Below are 21,588 nucleotides of genomic sequence, written 5' to 3' on the forward strand. Positions count from 1 at the left end.
TAGGTTTATAGTTATCATGGGTAGGTCTATAGTTATGGGTAGGTTTATAGTTATCATGGGTAGGCCTATAGTTATCTGGGTAGGTCTATAGTTATCAGGGTAGGCCTATAGTTATCATGGGTAGGTTTATAGTTATCATGGGTAGGTTTATAGTTTCATGGGTAGGTCTATAGTTATCATGGGTAGGCCTATAGTTATCATGGATAGGTTTATAGTTATCATGGGTAGAACTTATAGTTATCATGGGTAGGTCTATAGTCATGGGTAGGTTTATAGTTATCATGGGTAGGTCTATAGTTATCATGGGTAGGTCTATAGTTATCATGGGTAGGTCTATAGTTATCATGGGTAGACCTATAGTTATCATGGGTAGGTTTATAGTTATCATGGGTAGACCTATAGTTATCATGGGTAGGCCTATAGTTATCATGGGTAGGCCTATAGTTATCATGGGTAGGTTTATAGTTATCATGGGTAGGTCTATAGTTATCATGGGTAGACCTATAGTTATCATGGGTAGACCTATAGTTATCATGGGTAGGTTTATAGTTATCATGGGTAGGTTTATAGTCATGGGTAGGCCTATAGTTATCATGGGTAGACCTATAGTTATCATGGGTAGGCCTATAGTTATCATGGGTAGGTTTATAGTTATCATGGGTAGGCCTATAGTTATCATGGGTAGACCTATAGTTATCATGGGTAGGTTTATAGTTATCATGGGTAGGTTTATAGTTATCATGGGTAGGCCTATAGTTATCATGGGTAGGTCTATAGTTATCATGGGTAGGTTTATAGTTATCATGGGTAGACCTATAGTTATCATGGGTAGACCTATAGTTATCATGGGTAGACCTATAGTTATCATGGGTAGACCTATAGTTATCATGGGTAGGTTTATAGTCATGGGTAGGCCTGTAGTTATCATGGGTAGACCTATAGTTATCATGGGTAGGCCTATAGTTATCATGGGTAGACCTATAGTTATCATGGGTAGACCTATAGTTATCATGGGTAGGTTTATAGTTATCATGGGTAGGTTTATAGTTATCATGGGTAGGTTTATAGTTATCATGGGTAGGCCTATAGTTATCATGGGTAGGTTTATAGTTATCATGGGTAGGCCTATAGTTATCATGGGTAGACCTATAGTTATCATGGGTAGGTTTATAGTTATCATGGGTAGGCCTATAGTTATCATGGGTAGACCTATAGTTATCATGGGTAGGCCTATAGTTATCATGGGTAGGCCTATAGTTATCATGGGTAGGCCTATAGTTATCATGGGTAGGTTTATAGTTATCATGGGTAGGCCTATAGTTATCATGGGTAGGCCTATAGTTATCATGGGTAGGTTTATAGTTATCATGGGTAGGCCTATAGTTATCATGGGTAGGCCTATAGTTATCATGGGTAGGTTTATAGTTATCATGGGTAGGCCTATAGTTATCATGGGTAGGTTTATAGTTATCATGGGTAGGTTTATAGTCATGGGTAGGCCTATAGTTATCATGGGTAGGTTTATAGTCATGGGTAGGCCTATAGTTATCATGGGTAGGTTTATAGTTATCATGGGTAGGTTTATAGTATCATGGGTAGGCCTATAGTTATCATGGGTAGGCCTATAGTTATCATGGGTAGGTTTATAGTTATCATGGGTAGGCCTATAGTTATCATGGGTAGGTTTATAGTTATCATGGGTAGGTTTATAGTCATGGGTAGGCCTATAGTTATCATGGGTAGGTTTATAGTTATCATGGGTAGGTTTATAGTCATGGGTAGGCCTATTTGCAGGAAAGATTAAAGAGTCCAATCCTTACTGTTTAGTACATTTTCGATATGAATTATCAGTCAATCAGAAAAGGATATTAAAACATTGTCATTACAATAATACTGCCGCAAATCAGCTGCACGGGGAATTAACACGCCGACCGACAACTGGTAACCGTCGAGATTATTTAGAGGAGGTGGTAAACCTCAGGGACATCTGAACGCCCAACGTGCGTTACCCATGCGTCGTTTTCTTGGCGATTCTTGGACAAGGAGATCACTCCTTCAAGGAATGAATTAAGAGTCAAGTCTAGCTCATAATCCCCAACATTAGCATGCATTACGTGAACAAGAAGTACAACATTACACATATTTTCCCGAGATAATTAACATGTTCTCTGTAATATGGTGTAGTGTTGAAATAGTGTCATTGTATAATATCGAGGAAAATAGTCCAACAGGTTTCTGGATTCATGCGGCATTCAAGTTCTATTCGGAACTAAGAAACTCTGACTTCCAAACCGGTTGAAAACGGCATGTGTGTAACTACAACTAATGATGAAGTCGAACATTTCAGAGACCTATTTGTGACTAGTAAACGGTAACATGGTGTAACGACCCTGGGCTTATGGCTAAAAGGTCGAGGTCCGACACCTGCTCGTTTCATTACAGTATCTGGACGTTTACACGGTATTGGACGTTTAGACGGTATCGGACGTTTAGACGGTATTGGACGTTTAGCAGCCGGTTGATGCAGCATGACAACGGGAACGCGATTGGTCTACCGGTAGAGTGTTCTACAGTTCTCCCTTTATTTCCCGCTGGGATTATTATCTATCATTATCTGTTCCTCTGTTATCGTGGTCGGGTTGTGCGTGTGCAGACCGTCAAAATCCTTCCATATAAAGTTTTTTATTTTACGAAAATTAAAAGGTGTCCGTTTATCACTTTCACGAGGTGTGACCCTTAACCCCGGAACTTCTCTGACTTGTGTGACCCTTAACCCCGGCACTTCTCGCGATAAAGCTATGTGTTTAGAAAGGCTGGGAGCAGACCAGACCTTCAGGAGAGACTTCACTGCTGGAGGGCTGCTTGTTCTAGAAATGGACTGCTCAAATCTAACGAATGTAGAGTCCACGGATTACCAGGTAACAATAAAGTAAACCGGTTTCTCTCCGTTGTGTATAGTCGTAACGTTATTACTATGCCGCTTTACATTGTCTAGTGTGTGAGCTTGTGTAACCTTAACAAAGACAGCTACAACAACGGAGATGTAGGTAGTTTAGTCCGCTGAACAGTATGGAACAATCACACCTTCTGCACCATTCAGGGCAGGCACCATTCAGGACAGGCACCATTCAGGGCAGGCACCTTTCAGGGCAGGCACCATTCAGGACAGGCACCATTCAGGGCAGGCTCCTTTCAGGGCAGGCACCTTTCAGGGCAGGCACCTTTCAGGGCAGGCACCTTTCAGGGCAGGCACCTTTCAGGACAGGTGTTTTCACCGAAGACCGCGATACATTGTTGCAATATCGCTGCGTTGATTGTTGATCTAAATGTTTAAATGTGGTTGAGAAATACTGCGGTCACAAAGAGCATGCTACCAAGATGTAAGTTTTATAATAGCAGACCACTTATTTATTGATGTCAAATATAATGTTGTTGCTATTTTATCTGAGACCTGCATTGCAGGGGCGAAAATCTGATATCAACTTTGGAGGGGACAATTACATGACATTTTCTCAAGAGCAATTCCTGAGGGGGACACCAAAAGTAGTGCTGTAACACACAGCCTACATTGTAATATGGTAAATGTATATTGAGGAACCAAAGAAATAAGGTGTTTGCCGTACGCCTAACTACCGGTACCCAAAACTACACAACTAATCACAACAGCAATACCATTGCCTTTAACTAATCTTAGCTAAGTCACTAGTTAAAGTTGAGAGTGGGGGTATCCATGGCATTTTCCAATTATGTTCCTATTTTACAAGTCAAAAAATTGAGAACCTTTCATAATGTTGCCAAACAAAGACTCAACAAACTTACCTGAGACTCCCGTCTCTGCCAGTCTGTCCCTGCATATCTGTCCCCAACTCTGCTGTCTGTGTGCCATCTGTTGCCTGCTCTGCCCAATGACATCATTGTGAAACATTTCCATTAGAATTTCATTTCTTTCTTATGAACATTTTATCAACTAGTCTTTGAGATATCAGGCTACTAGGGTTCTTACTTTGCGTTTTGGTGTACTGAAAAATACTCTGATGTCCGTCTTTTATTTTTCTGCCATTTTTCTACCTGGCTGGCTGGCTGGCTACACACACACACAGTGTGTAGGTTATTTACTGTAGGAGATGGGCTTCTATCATCTTATCTTTTATCATTCTATTTGGGCTTCGATCTAAAAGGTAGCTAGCAAATGTGAAACGGATTAAAATGACAAGAGTTGACAGCTGTATGAGTTCACCATTTACACAACATATGCTGCAACCTTTTGTAATTTTAATAGTTTGTTTCATATTGGCTGGCTTCCAACAATAGCTGAATTTGCAAAGCTAGCGAGCACCAATTCAGTTTCAGTGGTGTTTGCTATAATCTTTGCTACCCGGGTTAAATAAAATAAATAAATTAAAGTTCCCTTGCGACAATCTTTTGAAACTTAAAAACGCGCTATTAAGTGTCTATAATCAGCACAATTGCTTTCATTGCGTATTATTAATATTATTTAAATTACATAGTTATGTTTCAGTGATATATTGGGGGGGACAAATCATATTTTTCCCAGGATGGGGGGGTCGTGTCCCCCCCGTCCCCTCCGGGATTTCCGCCCCTGCTGCATTGTCGTCCGTGTGTTTTCACCGACGTTATGAAACAGAAAAGGGTCTATGAGGTGGAGCTGCGTACCTTCACTATTTTCTATTTCACTCCAGAAGACGTGGAGCTGGTGAAATTAATTCAGATACATTCTAAATAAATGATATTTAATTACCACCACAATTACTACAATTTAATTACCGCTATATATGTATTGCAGCCTAGAGGTAGGTAAATAAATGGTGGATTCTACCCTGTCTTCTCTCTGGCAGTGGCGAGAATGATGAACTATTAGGCTAGCTGTGTGCACTGAGGACAGGCAGTCTCCACTCCTTCAGCCAATCATAGCTGTGTGCACTGAGGACAGGCAGTCTCCACTCCTTCAGCCAATCATAGCTGTGTGCACTGACAGGCAGTCTCCACTCCTTCAGCCAATCATGGCTGTGTGCACTGAGGACAGGCAGTCTCCACTCCTTCAGCCAATCATAGCTGTGTGCATTGAGGAGGACAGGCAGTCTCCACTCCTTCAGCCAATCATAGCTGTGTGCACTGAGGACAGGCAGTCTCCACTCCTTCAGCCAATCATAGCTGTGTGCACTGACAGGCAGTCTCCACTCCTTCAGCCAATCATGGCTGTGTGCACTGAGGACAGGCAGTCTCCACTCCTTCAGCCAATCATAGCTGTGTGCATTGAGGAGGACAGGCAGTCTCCACTCCTTCAGCCAATCATAGCTGTGTGCACTGAGGACAGGCAGTCTCCACTCCTTCAGCCAATCATAGCTGTGTGCACTGAGGACAGGCAGTCTCCACTCCTTCAGCCAATCATGGCTGTGTGCACTGAGGACAGGCAGTCTCCACTCCTTCAGCCAATCATGGCTGTGTGCACTGAGGACAGGCAGTCTCCACTCCTTCAGCCAATCATGGCTGTGTGCACTGAGGACAGGCAGTCTCCACTCCTTCAGCCAATCATAGCTGTGTGCACTAAGGAGGACAGGCAGTCTCCACTCCTTCAGCCAATCATGGCTGTGTGCACTGAGGACAGGCAGTCTCCACTCCTTCAGCCAATCATAGCTGTGTGCACTGAGGACAGGCAGTCTCCACTCCTTCAGCCAATCATAGCTGTGTGCACTAAGGAGGACAGGCAGTCTCCACTCCTTCAGCCAATCATAGCTGTGTGCACTAAGGAGGACAGGCAGTCTCCACTCCTTCAGCCAATCAGACCGATGGAAAAACATTTGCATGTCTGCCTTGAGGATGTTCATAAACCTCCACAGACCCCTCTTGTGCAGTGTCACCCAGAATGATGTGACCACTTGGTTGAGGCGACACCATTTTGCCTCGGACCAGTGGCGACCAGTCATTCAGGGCAGGTGAACAGCCCCACCTGTTTCGAGACCCACATTTTTTTGCCCAAAAAAAAGGCTTGCCTGTTTTGCATGTTATTTTGTCATTATTACGTGTCACATAAGTTTGCAAACAATGTAAAAAATGTATATATATCATTGAGTTAATGAAGCTGCATACAAACATGGTCTCTTTTTGTGTTTTTTTGAGTAAGGCAGCTCCAAAATGCAGGTATTTCAGCCTAGCTCAGTGCTTTCTGTGGTGGTGGGGCAAGCCAGCAGAAAATAAGGAGCGTTGCGCCATGATTGGCTCAGTGTTCTGTCACTCATGGGGACACTAGGTCACTGCCGAGTCTAAGGGTAGAGCTAGAAAATTATAGCCCCTTGGGTGCTGCCATAGAGTTACATTAGTAAGTAGTGCCCATCCAAGAAGGCTCAAGGTAATTGGCCACAGATAAAATGACGTCAAATCACGTTATATCTACAGTAGCTTTGATTGGACTGATCATGTCAACATCATTCCTTCAATCTTAGCTAGCAGTCATCATCATGAATCAAGTCGACAATCTACTGGAAAATCCTTTTTGTTCCTTGTCATATGAAGATAAATAATTTAGAGAAATTATAGATAAAACGCATCGGTGCTCATCAGCCATTGGACATAAACGTTACACAACAAGTTGGAAATCACAAATTCAACAATGAGTGGTTTGGAAGGAATCAGTGGCTATGTGGTTCCCTAATCTGGGATTAAGTGGTTCTTTTCCAAATTAAAATGATAAACATTCTACATTGGTCAATAAGCAGGATTTGTGCTGCGCTCAAAACAACTAAACTTGGAGCTGCGAAGTCTTGAACTCACTGAAGTCAAGTTAACTAACTGGAAAGTCGAGAATAAACAAGCTCTGACTGGGAAAGCGTTTTGAACGGTCGCCCAACTGACTTCAGTGACTTCAAGGCAACTAACTGGAAAGTCGGGATAAGCTGGTTGAGAGAATGCCAAGAGTGTGAAACTGTCATCAAGGCAAAGGGTGGCTACTTTGAAGAATCTCATATAATATATTTTGATTTGTTTAACACACTTTTTTGGTTACTACATGATTCCATATGTGTTATTTCATAGTTTTGATGTCTTCACTATTATTTTACAATGTAGAAAATAGTCAAAAATTAAGAAAAACCCTGGAATGAGTGTCTACTTTTGACTGGTACTGTATTTACATTAGTCGATAGCCTACAAATAGCCACAGTATTACCATGTAGTCGCAGGCCTATTAGAGTATAGCCACAGTATTACCACGTAGTCGCAGGCATTTTAGAGTATAGCCGCAGTATTACCACGTAGTCGCAGGCCTATTAGAGTATAGCCGCAGTATTACCACGTAGTCGCAGGCCTATTAGAGTATAGCCACAGTATTACCACGTAGTCGCAGGCCTATTAGAGTATAGCCGCAGTATTACCACGTAGTCGCAGGCCTATTAGAGTATAGCCGCAGTATTACCACGTAGTCGCAGGCCTATTAGAGTATAGCCGCAGTATTACCACGTAGTCGCAGGCCTATTAGAGTATAGCCGCAGTATTACCACGTAGTCGCAGGCCTATTAGAGTATAGCCGCAGTATTACCACGTAGTCGCAGGCCTATTAGAGTATAGCCGCAGTATTACCACGTAGTCGCAGGCCTATTAGAGTATAGCCGCAGTATTACCACGTAGTCGCAGGCCTATTAGAGTATAGCCGCAGTATTACCACGTAGTCGCAGGCCTATTAGAGTATAGCCGCAGTATTACCAGCGTGAGTCGCAGGCCTATTAGAGTATAGCCGCAGTATTACCACGTAGTCGCAGGCCTATTAGAGTATAGCCGCAGTATTACCACGTGAGTCGCAGGCCTATTAGAGTATAGCCGCAGTATTACCACGTAGTCGCAGGCCTATTAGAGTATAGCCGCAGTATTACCACGTAGTCGCAGGCCTATTAGAGTATAGCCGCAGTATTACCACGTAGTCGCAGGCCTATTAGAGTATAGCCGCAGTATTACCACGTAGTCGCAGGCCTATTAGAGTATAGCCGCAGTATTACCACGTAGTCGCAGGCCTATTAGAGTATAGCCTACTCTAAACTATTGTTTGTTCCTGAACTGGCCAAATGGCAGAGCTATCCTTCAGCTCTCCCTCAGCTATCCTTCAGCTCTCCCTCAGCTCTCCCTCAGCTATCCTTCAGCTCTCCCTCAGCTCTCCCTCAGCTCTCCCTCAGCTCTCCCTCAGCTCTCCCTCAGCTCTCCTTCAGCTCTCCCTCAGCTCTCCCTCAGCTCTCCTTCAGCTCTCCCTCAGCTCTCCCTCAGCTCTCCTTCAGCTCTCCCTCAGCTCTCCCTCAGCTCTCCCTCAGCTCTCCCTCAGCTCTCCCTCAGCTCTCCCTCAGCTATCCTTCAGCTCTCCCTCAGCTCTCCCTCAGCTCTCCCTCAGCTATCCTTCAGCTCTCCCTCAGCTCTCCCTCAGCTCTCCCTCAGCTCTCCCTCAGCTCTCCCTCAGCTGTCCCTCAGCTGTCCCTCAGCTCTCCCTCAGCTCTCCCTCAGCTCTCCCTCAGCTCTCCCTCAGCTCTCCCTCAGCTCTCCCTCAGCTGTCCCTCAGCTCTCCCTCAGCTCTCCCTCAGCTCTCCCTCAGCTGTCCCTCAGCTCTCCCTCAGCTCTCCCTCAGCTCTCCCTCAGCTCTCCCTCAGCTCTCCCTCAGCTCTCCCTCAGCTCTCCCTCAGCTCTCCCTCAGCTCTCCCTCAACTCTCCCTCAGCTCTCCCTCAGCTCTCCCTCAGCTCTCCCTCAGCTATCCTTCAGCTGTCCCTCAGCTCTCCCTCAGCTCTCCCTCAGCTCTCCCTCAGCTCTCCTTCAGCTCTCCCTCAGCTCTCCCTCAGCTCTCCCTCAGCTGTCCCTCAGCTCTCCCTCAGCTCTCCCTCAGCTGTCCCTCAGCTCTCCTTCAGCTGTCCTTCAGCTGTCCCTCAGCTCTCCCTCAGCTCTCCCTCAGCTCTCCCTCAGCTGTCCCTCAGCTCTCCCTCAGCACCAGAAGTTGGTTCAACTTCTTTAAATCACATCATTGCTTGATCCTGGATCCTTTCAGCATCTTTCGCTTCAAATTACCTTTTAGTCCTTTCGCTTCAAATAACCAAGTTCTGCCTAATAGTCCCACTCATCACTTATTATTGTTACTAATAGAAGATGATCTCTTCTCAACATGGGGCTCGTTTAGTGAAGTTAGATCAATGCTTAATCAGTGTCTTGCAAGATCACAATGATTAATGTTCATTTTGCGTAACAGAACCTAATATAATAGCATAGTATGCCTGTAACCTTACTGTTACACCAACTCATTTCAAATGGGATTTTAAAATGGTTAGCTGAAGCGCAATAGTAAAAATGTAGAATGCGGCAGAACAGCGCTCACCACTAGACAGGGTGTGTGTGTGTGTGTGTGTGTGTGTGTGTGTGTGTGTGTGTGTGTGTGTGTGTGTGTGTGTGTGTGTGTGTGTGTGTGTGTGTGTGTGTATATTGTATGTATGTGTATATACACTTTGATTGAAACAAAATACAGAAAGGCTAATAGTTTAACACCATCTGCTCTAATTCACTCATCAAACAGTCATTCAATAATATCTGAATTCCCATGAAACTGATTGAGATCAAATGACTGGCATGGAGCAACACATGGAGATGCAGTCTGGATGGTAAAACATGATGATCATTCATCATGGTCAGTGATGATGACCTGTGTTTTTAAAATACGTATGCATAACTTGGTGTTTGAGGGTATTCAAAATATAAATTTTTCTTTAACCTTTTTATTTAACTAGGGTTTAGACAATAGCCTGTGTGTGGGCATAGGTAGACGATGCAATTGGAGGATGTGTTTTTCTATGCAAATTCTAGAATGATAGGCTATTAAATTGGCTACATCTGTCGGTACAAACTTTGAGGAAATGATGTCATTTACGTTGTTATTTTTTGTTGTTGCGCTACCTCACCTAAAAACATCGACCTACACCACTGGCTAGATCAGCTGTTTCCAACAACTACATACTGATGTTACAACATTCAATATTCTCCAACCAGTGGTAACACAGCAGAAGGTGCATTTGTTTGCTGTCTGTATCTCAGATACGCCTAACATTCTAAAACGTTATCAAATATATTTCAGTCGACGTTTAAGTGACTGTACGCTGCAAGATGAATAAGCTGTGGTCTTTAATTGTTTCACACAGAACAGACATAAAGACGCAGACCAGCAGCACAGCACAGAGGATGAGCCTTTGCTTCGAGACAACCCCAGGCGTTTTGTCATCTTTCCAATCCAGTACCCGGACATCTGGAGGATGTACAAACAGGCCCAGGCCTCGTTCTGGACAGTGGAAGAGGTGAGGGATAATTCACTTGAATTCTAAATGCTGTCTATTCCCTGGAAGGAGTAAAGCAGTCTTCAGGAATACATGAAACAATACTCCCTCATTTTGAATGTGTGAGAACTGAATGAAGGTTGTTGCTTGCTAGATTGATGTGTGGTTTGTAAAGCCTAATGTCAGGAAGCGAGGCAATATGCTACATACAACATACAGTCTCACTCACTTTAAAAAAACCCCAAAACTAAGCACGGTTTAATGGAGGTGGTTGGTGGGTTAACGTGTGGTTGAACTGTTCGTAACCGTCTGTGCTGCAGGTGGATCTATCTAAGGACCTGACACACTGGGACAACTTGAAGCCTGATGAGAAACACTTCATCTCTCACATCTTGGCTTTCTTTGCTGCCAGCGACGGCATCGTCAACGAGAACCTTGTGAGTCCCTCTCTTCTTCCTCCTCTCCTCTTCCTCTGAAGACAAATAAAAGGGTCTATAAGGTGTTATGAACCCTGGTCTGTAGGGTGTTATGAACCCTGGTCTGTAGGGCGTTATGAACCCTGGTCTGTAGGGTGTTATGAACCCTGGTCTGTAGGGTGTTATGAACGCTGGTCTGTAGGGTGTTATGAACCCTGGTCTGTAGGGCGTTATGAACCCTGGTCTGTAGGGCGTTATGAACCCTGGTCTGTAGGGCGTTATGAACCCTGGTCTGTAGGGTGTTATGAACCCTGGTCTGTAGGGTGTTATGAACCCTGGTCTGTAGGGTGTTATGAACCCTGGTCTGTAGGGCGTTATGAACCCTGGTCTGTAGGGTGTTATGAACCCTGGTCTGTAGGGCGTTATGAACCCTGGTCTGTAGGGCGTTATGAACCCTGGTCTGTAGGGCGTTATGAACCCTGGTCTGTAGGGCGTTATGAACCCTGGTCTGTAGGGCGTTATGAACCCTGGTCTGTAGGGCGTTATGAACCCTGGTCTGTAGGGCGTTATGAACCCTGGTTAGGGCGTTATGAACCCTGGTGCGTTATGAACCCTGGTCTGTAGGGCGTTATGAACCCTGGTCTGTAGGGCGTTATGAACCCTGGGGCGTTATGAACCCTGGGGCGTTATGAACCCTGGGGCGTTATGAACCCTGGGGAGTTATGAACCCTGGGGAGTTCTGAACCCTGGGGAGTTCTGAACCCTGGGGAGTTCTGAACCCTGGGGCGTTCTGAACCCTGGGGCGGCAGGAACCCTGGGGCGGCAGGAACCCTGGTCTGTGGGGCGTTATGAACCCTGGTCTGTGGGGCGGCATGAACCCTGGTCTGTGGGGCGGCATGAACCCTAGTCTGTAGGGCGGCATGAACCCTGGTCTGTAGGGCGTTATGAACCCTGGGGCGTTATGAACCCTGGGGCGTTATGAACCCTGGGGCGTTATGAACCCTGGTCTGTAGGGCGTTATGAACCCAGGGGCGTTAGGAACCCTGGGGCGTTAGGAACCCTGGTCTGTAGGGCGTTATGAACCCAGGGGCGTTAGGAACCCTGGGGCGTTAGGAACCCTGGTCTGTGGGGCGTTATGAACCCTGGTCTGTTAGGCACCCTGGTCTGTAGGGCGTTATGAACCCTGGTCTGTAGGGCGTTATGAACCCTGGTCTGTAGGGCGTTATGAACCCTGGTCTGTAGGGAGTTCTGAACCCTGGGGCGTTCTGAACCCTGGGGCGTTCTGAACCCTGGGGCGTTCTGAACCCTGGGGCGTTCTGAACCCTGGGGCGTTCTGAACCCTGGGGCGTTCTGAACCCTGGGGCGTTAGGAACCCTGGGGCGGCAGGAACCCTGGTCTGTGGGGCGTTATGAACCCTGGTCTGTGGGGCGTTATGAACCCTAGTCTGTAGGGCGGCAAGAACCCTGGTCTGTAGGGCGTTATGAACCCTGGGGCGTTATGAACCCTGGGGCGTTATGAACCCTGGTCTGTAGGGCGTTATGAACCCAGGGGCGTTAGGAACCCTGGGGCGTTAGGAACCCTGGTCTGTAGGGCGTTATGAACCCAGGGGCGTTAGGAACCCTGGGGCGTTATGAACCCTGGTCTGTTAGGCACCCTGGTCTGTAGGGCGTTATGAACCCTGGTCTGTAGGGCGTTATGAACCCTGGTCTGTAGGGCGTTAGGAACCCTGGTCTGTAGGGCGGCAAGAACCCTGGTCTGTAGGGCGTTATGAACCCTGGTCTGTAGGGCGTTATGAACCCTGGTCTGTAGGGCGTTATGAACCCTGGGGCGTTATGAACCCTGGTCTGTAGGGCGGCAGGAACCCTGGTCTGTAGGGCGTTATGAACCCTGGTCTGTAGGGCGTTATGAACCCTGGGGCGTTATGAACCCTGGTCTGTAGGGCGTTATGAACCCTGGTCTGTAGGGCGTTATGAACCCTGGTCTGTAGGGCGTTATGAACCCTGGTCTGTAGGGTGTTATGAACCCTGGTCTGTAGGGTGTTATGAACCCTGGTCTGTAGGGTGTTATGAACCCTGGTCTGTAGGGTGTTATGAACCCTGGTCTGTAGGGCGTTAGGAACCCTGGTCTGTAGGGCGTTATGAACCCTGGTCTGTAGGGTGTTAGGAACCCTGGTCTGTGGGGTGTTAGGAACCCTGGTCTGTGGGGCGTTATGAACCCTGGTCTGTGGGGCGTTATGAACCCTGGTCTGTAGGGCATTATGAACCCTGGGGCGTTATGAACCCTGGTCTGTAGGGCGGCAGGAACCCTGGGGCGGCAGGAACCCTGGGGCGTTATGAACCCTGGTCTGTAGGGCGTTATGAACCCTGGTCTGTAGGGTGTTATGAACCCTGGTCTGTAGGGTGTTATGAACCCTGGTCTGTAGGGCGTTAGGAACCCTGGTCTGTAGGGCGTTAGGAACCCTGGTCTGTAGGGTGTTATGAACCCTGGTCTGTAGGGTGTTATGAACCCTGGTCTGTGGGGCGTTAGGAACCCTGGTCTGTGGGGCGTTAGGAACCCTGGTCTGTGGGGCGTTATGAACCCTGGTCTGTAGGGCGTTATGAACCCTGGGGCGTTATGAACCCTGGTCTGTAGGGCGGCAGGAACCCTGGGGCGGCAGGAACCCTGGGGCGGCAGGAACCCTGGGGCGGCAGGAACCCTGGTCTGTAGGGCGTTATGAACCCTGGTCTGTAGGGCGTTAGGAACCCTGGGGCGTTAGGAACCCTGGGGCGTTAGGAACCCTGGGGCGTTAGGAACCCTGGTCTGTGGGGCGTTAGGAACCCTGGTCTGTGGGGCGTTATGAACCCTGGTCTGTAGGGCGTTATGAACCCTGGGGCGTTATGAACCCTGGTCTGTAGGGCGGCAGGAACCCTGGGGCGGCAGGAACCCTGGGGCGGCAGGAACCCTGGGGCGTTAGGAACCCTGGTCTGTAGGGCGTTATGAACCCTGGTCTGTAGGGCGTTATGAACCCTGGTCTGTAGGGCGTTATGAACCCTGGTCTGTAGGGCGTTATGAACCCTGGTCTGTAGGGCGTTATGAACCCTGGTCTGTAGGGCGTTATGAACCCTGGTCTGTAGGGGGCGTTATGAACCCTGGTCTGTAGGGCGTTATGAACCCTGGTTTGGGGGCGTTAGGAACCCTGGCTAGGGCGTTAGGAACCCTGGGGCGTTAGGAACCCTGGGGCGTTATGAACCCTGGGGCGTTATGAACCCTGGTCTGTAGGGCGTTATGAACCCTGGGGCGTTATGAACCCTGGGGCGTTATGAACCCTGGGGCGTTAGGAACCCTGGGGCGTTAGGAACCCTGGGGCGTTAGGAACCCTGGTCTGTAGGGGCGTTATGAACCCTGGTCTGTAGGGCGTTATGAACCCTGGGGCGTTATGAACCCTGGGGCGTTATGAACCCTGGGGCGTTAGGAACCCTGGTCTGTGGGGCGTTAGGAACCCTGGTCTGTGGGGCGTTATGAACCCTGGTCTGTGGGGCGTTATCAACCCTGGTCTGTGGGGCGTTATGAACCCTGGTCTGTAGGGCGTTATGAACCCTGGGGCGTATGAACCCTGGGTTGCTGGGGCGTTAGGAACCCTGGTCTGGGGCGTTATGAACCCTGGTCTTGGGGCGTTATGAACCCTGGTCTGTGGGGCGTTATGAACCCTGGTCTGTGGGGCGTTATGAGCCCTGGTCTGTGGGGCGTTATGAACCCTGGGGCGTTATGAACCCTGGGGCGTTATGAACCCTGGGGCGTTATGAACCCTGGGGCGTTATGAACCCTGGGGCGTTATGAACCCTGGTCTGTGGGGCGTTATGAACCCTGGTCTGTAGGGCGTTATGAGCCCTGGTCTGTAGGGCGTTATGAACCCTGGGGCGTTATGAACCCTGGGGCGTTATGAACCCTGGTCTGTAGGGCGGCAGGAACCCTGGTCTGTAGGGTGTTATGAACCCTGGTCTGTAGGGTGTTATGAACCCTGGTCTGTAGGGTGTTATGAACCCTGGTCTGTAGGGCGTTATGAACCCTGGTCTGTAGGGCGTTATGAACCCTGGTCTGTAGGGCGTTATGAACCCTGGTCTGTAGGGCGTTATGAACCCTGGTCTGTAGGGCGTTATGAACCCTGGTCTGTAGGGCGTTATGAACCCTGCTCTGTAGGGCGTTATGAACCCTGGGGCGTTAGGAACCCTGGGGCGTTAGGAACCCTGGGGCGTTAGGAACCCTGGGGCGTTAGGAACCCTGGTCTGTGGGGCGTTATGAACCCTGGTCTGTAGGGCGTTATAAACCCTTGTCTGTAGGGCGTTATGAACCCTGGTCTGTAGGGCGTTATGAACCCTGGGGTGTTATGAACCCTGGTCTGTAGGGCGTTATGAACCCTGGTCTGTAGGGCGGCAGGAACCCTGGTCTGTAGGGCGTTAGGAACCCTGGGGCGTTAGGAACCCTGGGGCGTTAGGAACCCTGGGGCGTTATGAACCCTGGTCTGTAGGGCGTTATGAACCCTGGTCTGTAGGGCGTTATGAACCCTGGTCTATAGGGTGTTATGAACCCTGGTCTGTAGGGCGTTATGAACCCTGGTCTGTAGGGCGTTATGAACCCTGGGGCGTTATGAACCCTGGTCTGTAGGGCGTTATGAACCCTGGTCTGTAGGGCGTTATGAACCCTGGTCTGTAGGGCGTTATGAACCCTGGTCTGTAGGGCGTTATGAACCCTGGTCTGTAGGGCGTTATGAACCCTGGGGCGTTATGAACCCTGGGGCGTTATGAACCCTGGGGCGTTATGAACCCTGGGGCGTTATGAACCCTGGTCTGTGGGGCGTTATGAACCCTGGTCTGTTAGGCACCCTGGTCTGTAGGGCGTTATGAACCCTGGTCTGTAGGGCGTTATGAACCCTGGGGCGTTATGAACCCTGGTCTGTAGGGCGTTATGAACCCTGGGGCGTTATGAACCCTGGGGCGTTATGAACCCTGGGGCGTTATGAACCCTGGTCTGTGGGGCGTTATGAACCCTGGGGCGTTAGGAACCCTGGTCTGTGGGGCGTTAGGAACCCTGGTCTGTGGGGCGTTATGAGCCCTGGTCTGTGGGGCGTTATGAGCCCTGGTCTGTGGGGCGTTATGAACCCTGGGGCGTTATGAACCCTGGGGCGTTATGAACCCTGGGGCGTTATGAACCCTGGGGCGTTATGAACCCTGGTCTGTAGGGCGTTATGAACCCTTGTCTGTAGGGCGTTATGAACCCTGGGGCGTTATGAACCCTGGTCTGTAGGGCGTTATGAACCCTGGGGCGTTATGAACCCTGGTCTGTAGGGCGGCAGGAACCCTGGTCTATAGGGCGTTATGAACCCTGGGGCGTTATGAACCCTGGGGCGTTATGAACCCTGGGGCGTTATGAACCCTGGGGCGTTATGAACCCTGGGGCGTTATGAACCCTGGTCTGTAGGGCGTTAGATGGAGATTCTCCACTGAGCTGGCTTTTTGGTCCAGGACTAGGCTTCCGGGAAACTGCCCCATAAGTTTTGTTCTAGCTCATGGATGTAGCTATACAGTAGTACTGTATTCTCACCCCAGTCTATTTGTTGTTGTAGATATTGTAGTACTGTATTCTCACCCCAGTCTATTTGTTATTGTAGATATTGTAGTACTGTATTCTCACCCCAGTCTATTTGTTATTGTAGATATTGTAGTACTGTATTTTTACCCCAGTCTATTCATCCTTAATATAGTAATATCCATTTTTTGTAAAAACATGTTTTTTTTTTTAACCTTTATTTAACTAGTCAAGTCAGTTTAAGAACAAATTCTTGTTTACAATGACAGCCTAGGAACAGTGGGTTAACAGCCTTGTTCAGGGGCAGAACGACAGATTTATACCTTGTCAGCTCAGGGATTTGATCTTGCGACCTTTCGGTTACTAGTCCAATGCTCTAACCACTAGGCTACCCTGCCGACCCGATGTTATCCATCCCTCAGGTCCAGAGGTTTAGTCAGGAGGTGCAGCTTCCAGAGGCCAGATCATTCTATGGGTTCCAGATCCTCATAGAGAACGTCCACTCTGAGATGTACGGCATGCTCATCAACACTTACATCAGGGACTCTGAGGAGAGGTAGGTGACTACGACATGCTCATCAACACTTACATCAGGGACTCTGAGGAGAGGTAGGTGATGTGTGGAATGCATCCTAGGCCCGCATCATGAAGCATCTCAGAGTAGGAGTATTGATTTAGGATCAGGTCTCTCCTGTCCATGTAACCGTATTCGTTATGATCCAAAAGGCAACACTGATCCTAGATCAGAAGTCCTCCTGTGATATGCATTATGAACACAGGCCCTGGTATCCTCACCAGGTGGTATATGAATCAGAACTCCTGTGATATGCATTATGAACACAGGCCCTGGTATCCTCACCAGGTGGTATATGAATCAGAACTCCTGTGATATGCATTATGAACACAGGCCCTGGTATCCTCACCAGGTGGTATATGAATCAGAACTCCTGTGATATGCATTATGAACACAGGCCCTGGTATCCTCACCAGGTGGTATATGAATCAGAACTCCTCCTGTGATATGCATTATGAACACAGGCCCTGGTATCCTCACCAGGTGGTATATGAATCAGAACTCCTCCTGTGATATGCATTATGAACACAGGCCCCTGGTATCCTCACCAGGTGGTATATGAATCAGAACTCCTCCTGTGATATGCATTATGAACACAGGCCCTGGTATCCTCACCAGGTGGTATATGAATCAGAACTCCTGTGATATGCATTATGAACACAGGCCCTGGTATCCTCACCAGGTGGTATATGAATCAGAACTCCTCCTGTGATATGCATTATGAACACAGGCCCTGGTATCCTCACCAGGTGGTATATGAATCAGAACTCCTCCTGAGATATGCATTATGAACACAGGCCCCTGGTATCCTCACCAGGTGGTATATGAATCAGAACTCCTCCTGTGATATGCATTATGAACACAGGCCCTGGTATCCTCACCAGGTGGTATATGAATCAGAACTCCTGTGATATGCATTATGAACACAGGCCCTGGTATCCTCACCAGGTGGTATATGAATCAGAACTCCTCCTGTGATATGCATTATGAACACAGGCCCTGGTATCCTCACCAGGTGGTATATGAATCAGAACTCCTCCTGTGATATGCATTATGAACACAGGCCCTGGTATCCTCACCAGGTGGTATATGAATCAGAACTCCTCCTGTGATATGCATTATGAACACAGGCCCCTGGTATCCTCACCAGGTGGTATATGAATCAGAACTCCTGTGATATGCATTATGAACACAGGCCCTGGTATCCTCACCAGGTGGTATATGAATCAGAACTCCTGTGATATGCATTATGAACACAGGCCCCTGGTATCCTCACCAGGTGGTATATGAATCAGAACTCCTCCTGTGATATGCATTATGAACACAGGCCCTGGTATCCTCACCAGGTGGTATATGAATCAGAACTCCTCCTGTGATATGCATTATGAACACAGGCCCTGGTATCCTCACCAGGTGGTATATGAATCAGAACTCCTCCTGTGATATGCATTATGAACACAGGCCCCTGGTATCCTCACCAGGTGGTATATGAATCAGAACTCCTCCTGTGATATGCATTATGAACACAGGCCCCTGGTATCCTCACCAGGTGGTATATGAATCAGAACTCCTCCTGTGATATGCATTATGAACACAGGCCCCTGGTATCCTCACCAGGTGGTATATGAATCAGAACTCCTCCTGTGATATGCATTATGAACACAGGCCCCTGGTATTCTCACCAGGTGGTATATGAATCAGAACTCCTCCTGAGATATGCATTATGAACACAGGCCCTGGTATCCTCACCAGGTGGTATATGAATCAGAACTCCTCCTGTGATATGCATTATGAACACAGGCCCTGGTATCCTCACCAGGTGGTATATGAATCAGAACTCCTGTGATATGCATTATGAACACAGGCCCCTGGTATTCTCACCAGGTGGTATATGAATCAGAACTCCTCCTGTGATATGCATTATGAACACAGGCCCTGGTATCCTCACCAGGTGGTATATGAATCAGAACTCCTCCTGTGATATGCATTATGAACACAGGCCCCTGGTATCCTCACCAGGTGGTATATGAATCAGAACTCCTCCTGTGATATGCATTATGAACACAGGCCCTGGTATCCTCACCAGGTGGTATATGAATCAGAACTCCTCCTGTGATATGCATTATGAACACAGGCCCCTGGTATCCTCACCAGGTGGTATATGAATCAGAACTCCTCCTGTGATATGCATTATGAACACAGGCCCCTGGTATCCTCACCAGGTGGTATATGAATCAGAACTCCTCCTGTGATATGCATTATGAACACAGGCCCTGGTATCCTCACCAGGTGGTATATGAATCAGAACTCCTGTGATATGCATTATGAACACAGGCCCCTGGTATCCTCACCAGGTGGTATATGAATCAGAACTCCTGAGATATGCATTATGAACACAGGCCCCTGGTATCCTCACCAGGTGGTATATGAATCAGAACTCCTCCTGTGATATGCATTATGAACACAGGCCCCTGGTATTCTCACCAGGTGGTATATGAATCAGAACTCCTCCTGTGATATGCATTATGAACACAGGCCCTGGTATCCTCAACAGGTGGTATATGAATCAGAACTCCTGTGATATGCATTATGAACACAGGCCCTGGTATTCTCACCAGGTGGTATATGAATCAGAACTCCTCCTGTGATATGCATTATGAACACAGGCCCTGGTATCCTCACCAGGTGGTATATGAATCAGAACTCCTGTGATATGCATTATGAACACAGGCCCCTGGTATTCTCACCAGGTGGTATATGAATCAGAACTCCTGTGATATGCATTATGAACACAGGCCCTGGTATCCTCACCAGGTGGTATATGAATCAGAACTCCTCCTGTGATATGCATTATGAACACAGGCCCTGGTATCCTCACCAGGTGGTATATGAATCAGAACTCCTCCTGTGATATGCATTATGAACACAGGCCCTGGTATCCTCACCAGGTGGTATATGAATCAGAACTCCTCCTGTGATATGCATTATGAACACAGGCCCTGGTATTCTCAACAGGTGGTATATGAATCAGAACTCCTGTGATATGCATTATGAACACAGGCCCTGGTATCCTCACCAGGTGGTATATGAATCAGAACTCCTCCTGTGATATGCATTATGAACACAGGCCCTGGTATCCTCAACAGGTGGTATATGAATCAGAACTCCTCCTGTGATATGCATTATGAACACAGGCCCTGGTATTCTCACCAGGTGGTATATGAATCAGAACTCCTCCTGTGATATGCATTATGAACACAGGCCCTGGTATCCTCACCAGGTGGTATATGAATCAGAACTCCTGTGATATGCATTATGAACACAGGCCCCTGGTATCCTCACCAGGTGGTATATGAATCAGAACTCCTGTGATATGCATTATGAACACAGGCCCTGGTATCCTCACCAGGTGGTATATGAATCAGAACTCCTCCTGTGATATGCATTATGAACACAGGCCCTGGTATCCTCACCAGGTGGTATATGAATCAGAACTCCTCCTGTGATATGCATTATGAACACAGGCCCTGGTATCCTCACCAGGTGGTATATGAATCAGAACTCCTGTGATATGCATTATGAACACAGGCCCTGGTATCCTCAACAGGTGGTATATGAATCAGAACTCCTCCTGAGATATGCATTATGAACACAGGCCCCTGGTATTCTCACCAGGTGGTATATGAATCAGAACTCCTCCTGTGATATGCATTATGAACACAGGCCCTGGTATCCTCACCAGGTGGTATATGAATCAGAACTCCTGTGATATGCATTATGAACACAGGCCCTGGTATCCTCAACAGGTGGTATATGAATCAGAACTCCTGTGATATGCATTATGAACACAGGCCCTGGTATCCTCACCAGGTGGTATATGAATCAGAACTCCTCCTGTGATATGCATTATGAACACAGGCCCCTGGTATCCTCACCAGGTGGTATATGAATCAGAACTCCTCCTGTGATATGCATTATGAACACAGGCCCCTGGTATCCTCACCAGGTGGTATATGAATCAGAACTCCTCCTGTGATATGCATTATGAACACAGGCCCCTGGTATCCTCACCAGGTGGTATATGAATCAGAACTCCTGTGATATGCATTATGAACACAGGCCCTGGTATCCTCACCAGGTGGTATATGAATCAGAACTCCTCCTGTGATATGCATTATGAACACAGGCCCTGGTATCCTCACCAGGTGGTATATGAATCAGAACTCCTCCTGAGATATGCATTATGAACACAGGCCCCTGGTATTCTCACCAGGTGGTATATGAATCAGAACTCCTCCTGTGATATGCATTATGAACACAGGCCCTGGTATCCTCACCAGGTGGTATATGAATCAGAACTCCTCCTGTGATATGCATTATGAACACAGGCCCTGGTATCCTCACCAGGTGGTATATGAATCAGAACTCCTCCTGTGATATGCATTATGAACACAGGCCCTGGTATCCTCACCAGGTGGTATATGAATCAGAACTCCTCCTGTGATATGCATTATGAACACAGGCCCTGGTATCCTCACCAGGTGGTATATGAATCAGAACTCCTGTGATATGCATTATGAACACAGGCCCTGGTATCCTCACCAGGTGGTATATGAATCAGAACTCCTCCTGTGATATGCATTATGAACACAGGCCCTGGTATCCTCACCAGGTGGTATATGAATCAGAACTCCTCCTGTGATATGCATTATGAACACAGGCCCTGGTATCCTC

At 47.7% G+C, this 21,588-nt stretch overlaps 1 protein-coding gene across 2 annotated transcripts in view; it reads left to right on the top strand.

Moving 5' to 3' along the window:
- Positions 1-2,762: 2,762 nt before the first annotated feature.
- rrm2b (ribonucleotide reductase M2 b) overlaps positions 2,763-21,588 on the top strand; it is a 29,438-nt gene continuing 10,612 nt past the window's right edge. For both annotated transcript variants that reach the window (XM_045695094.1, XM_045695093.1), the window contains exons 1-4: positions 2,763-2,918; positions 10,171-10,323; positions 10,623-10,739; positions 16,703-16,836. In XM_045695094.1, coding sequence (XP_045551050.1) covers positions 2,799-2,918; positions 10,171-10,323; positions 10,623-10,739; positions 16,703-16,836 — 524 coding nt within the window. In that variant the 5' untranslated portion in view covers positions 2,763-2,798. The remainder of the gene's footprint in view (positions 2,919-10,170; positions 10,324-10,622; positions 10,740-16,702; positions 16,837-21,588) is intronic.

The sequence above is a fragment of the Salmo salar genome, chromosome ssa14 (assembly GCF_905237065.1).
Source record: "Salmo salar chromosome ssa14, Ssal_v3.1, whole genome shotgun sequence".
Classification (NCBI taxonomy): Eukaryota; Metazoa; Chordata; class Actinopteri; order Salmoniformes; family Salmonidae; genus Salmo; species Salmo salar.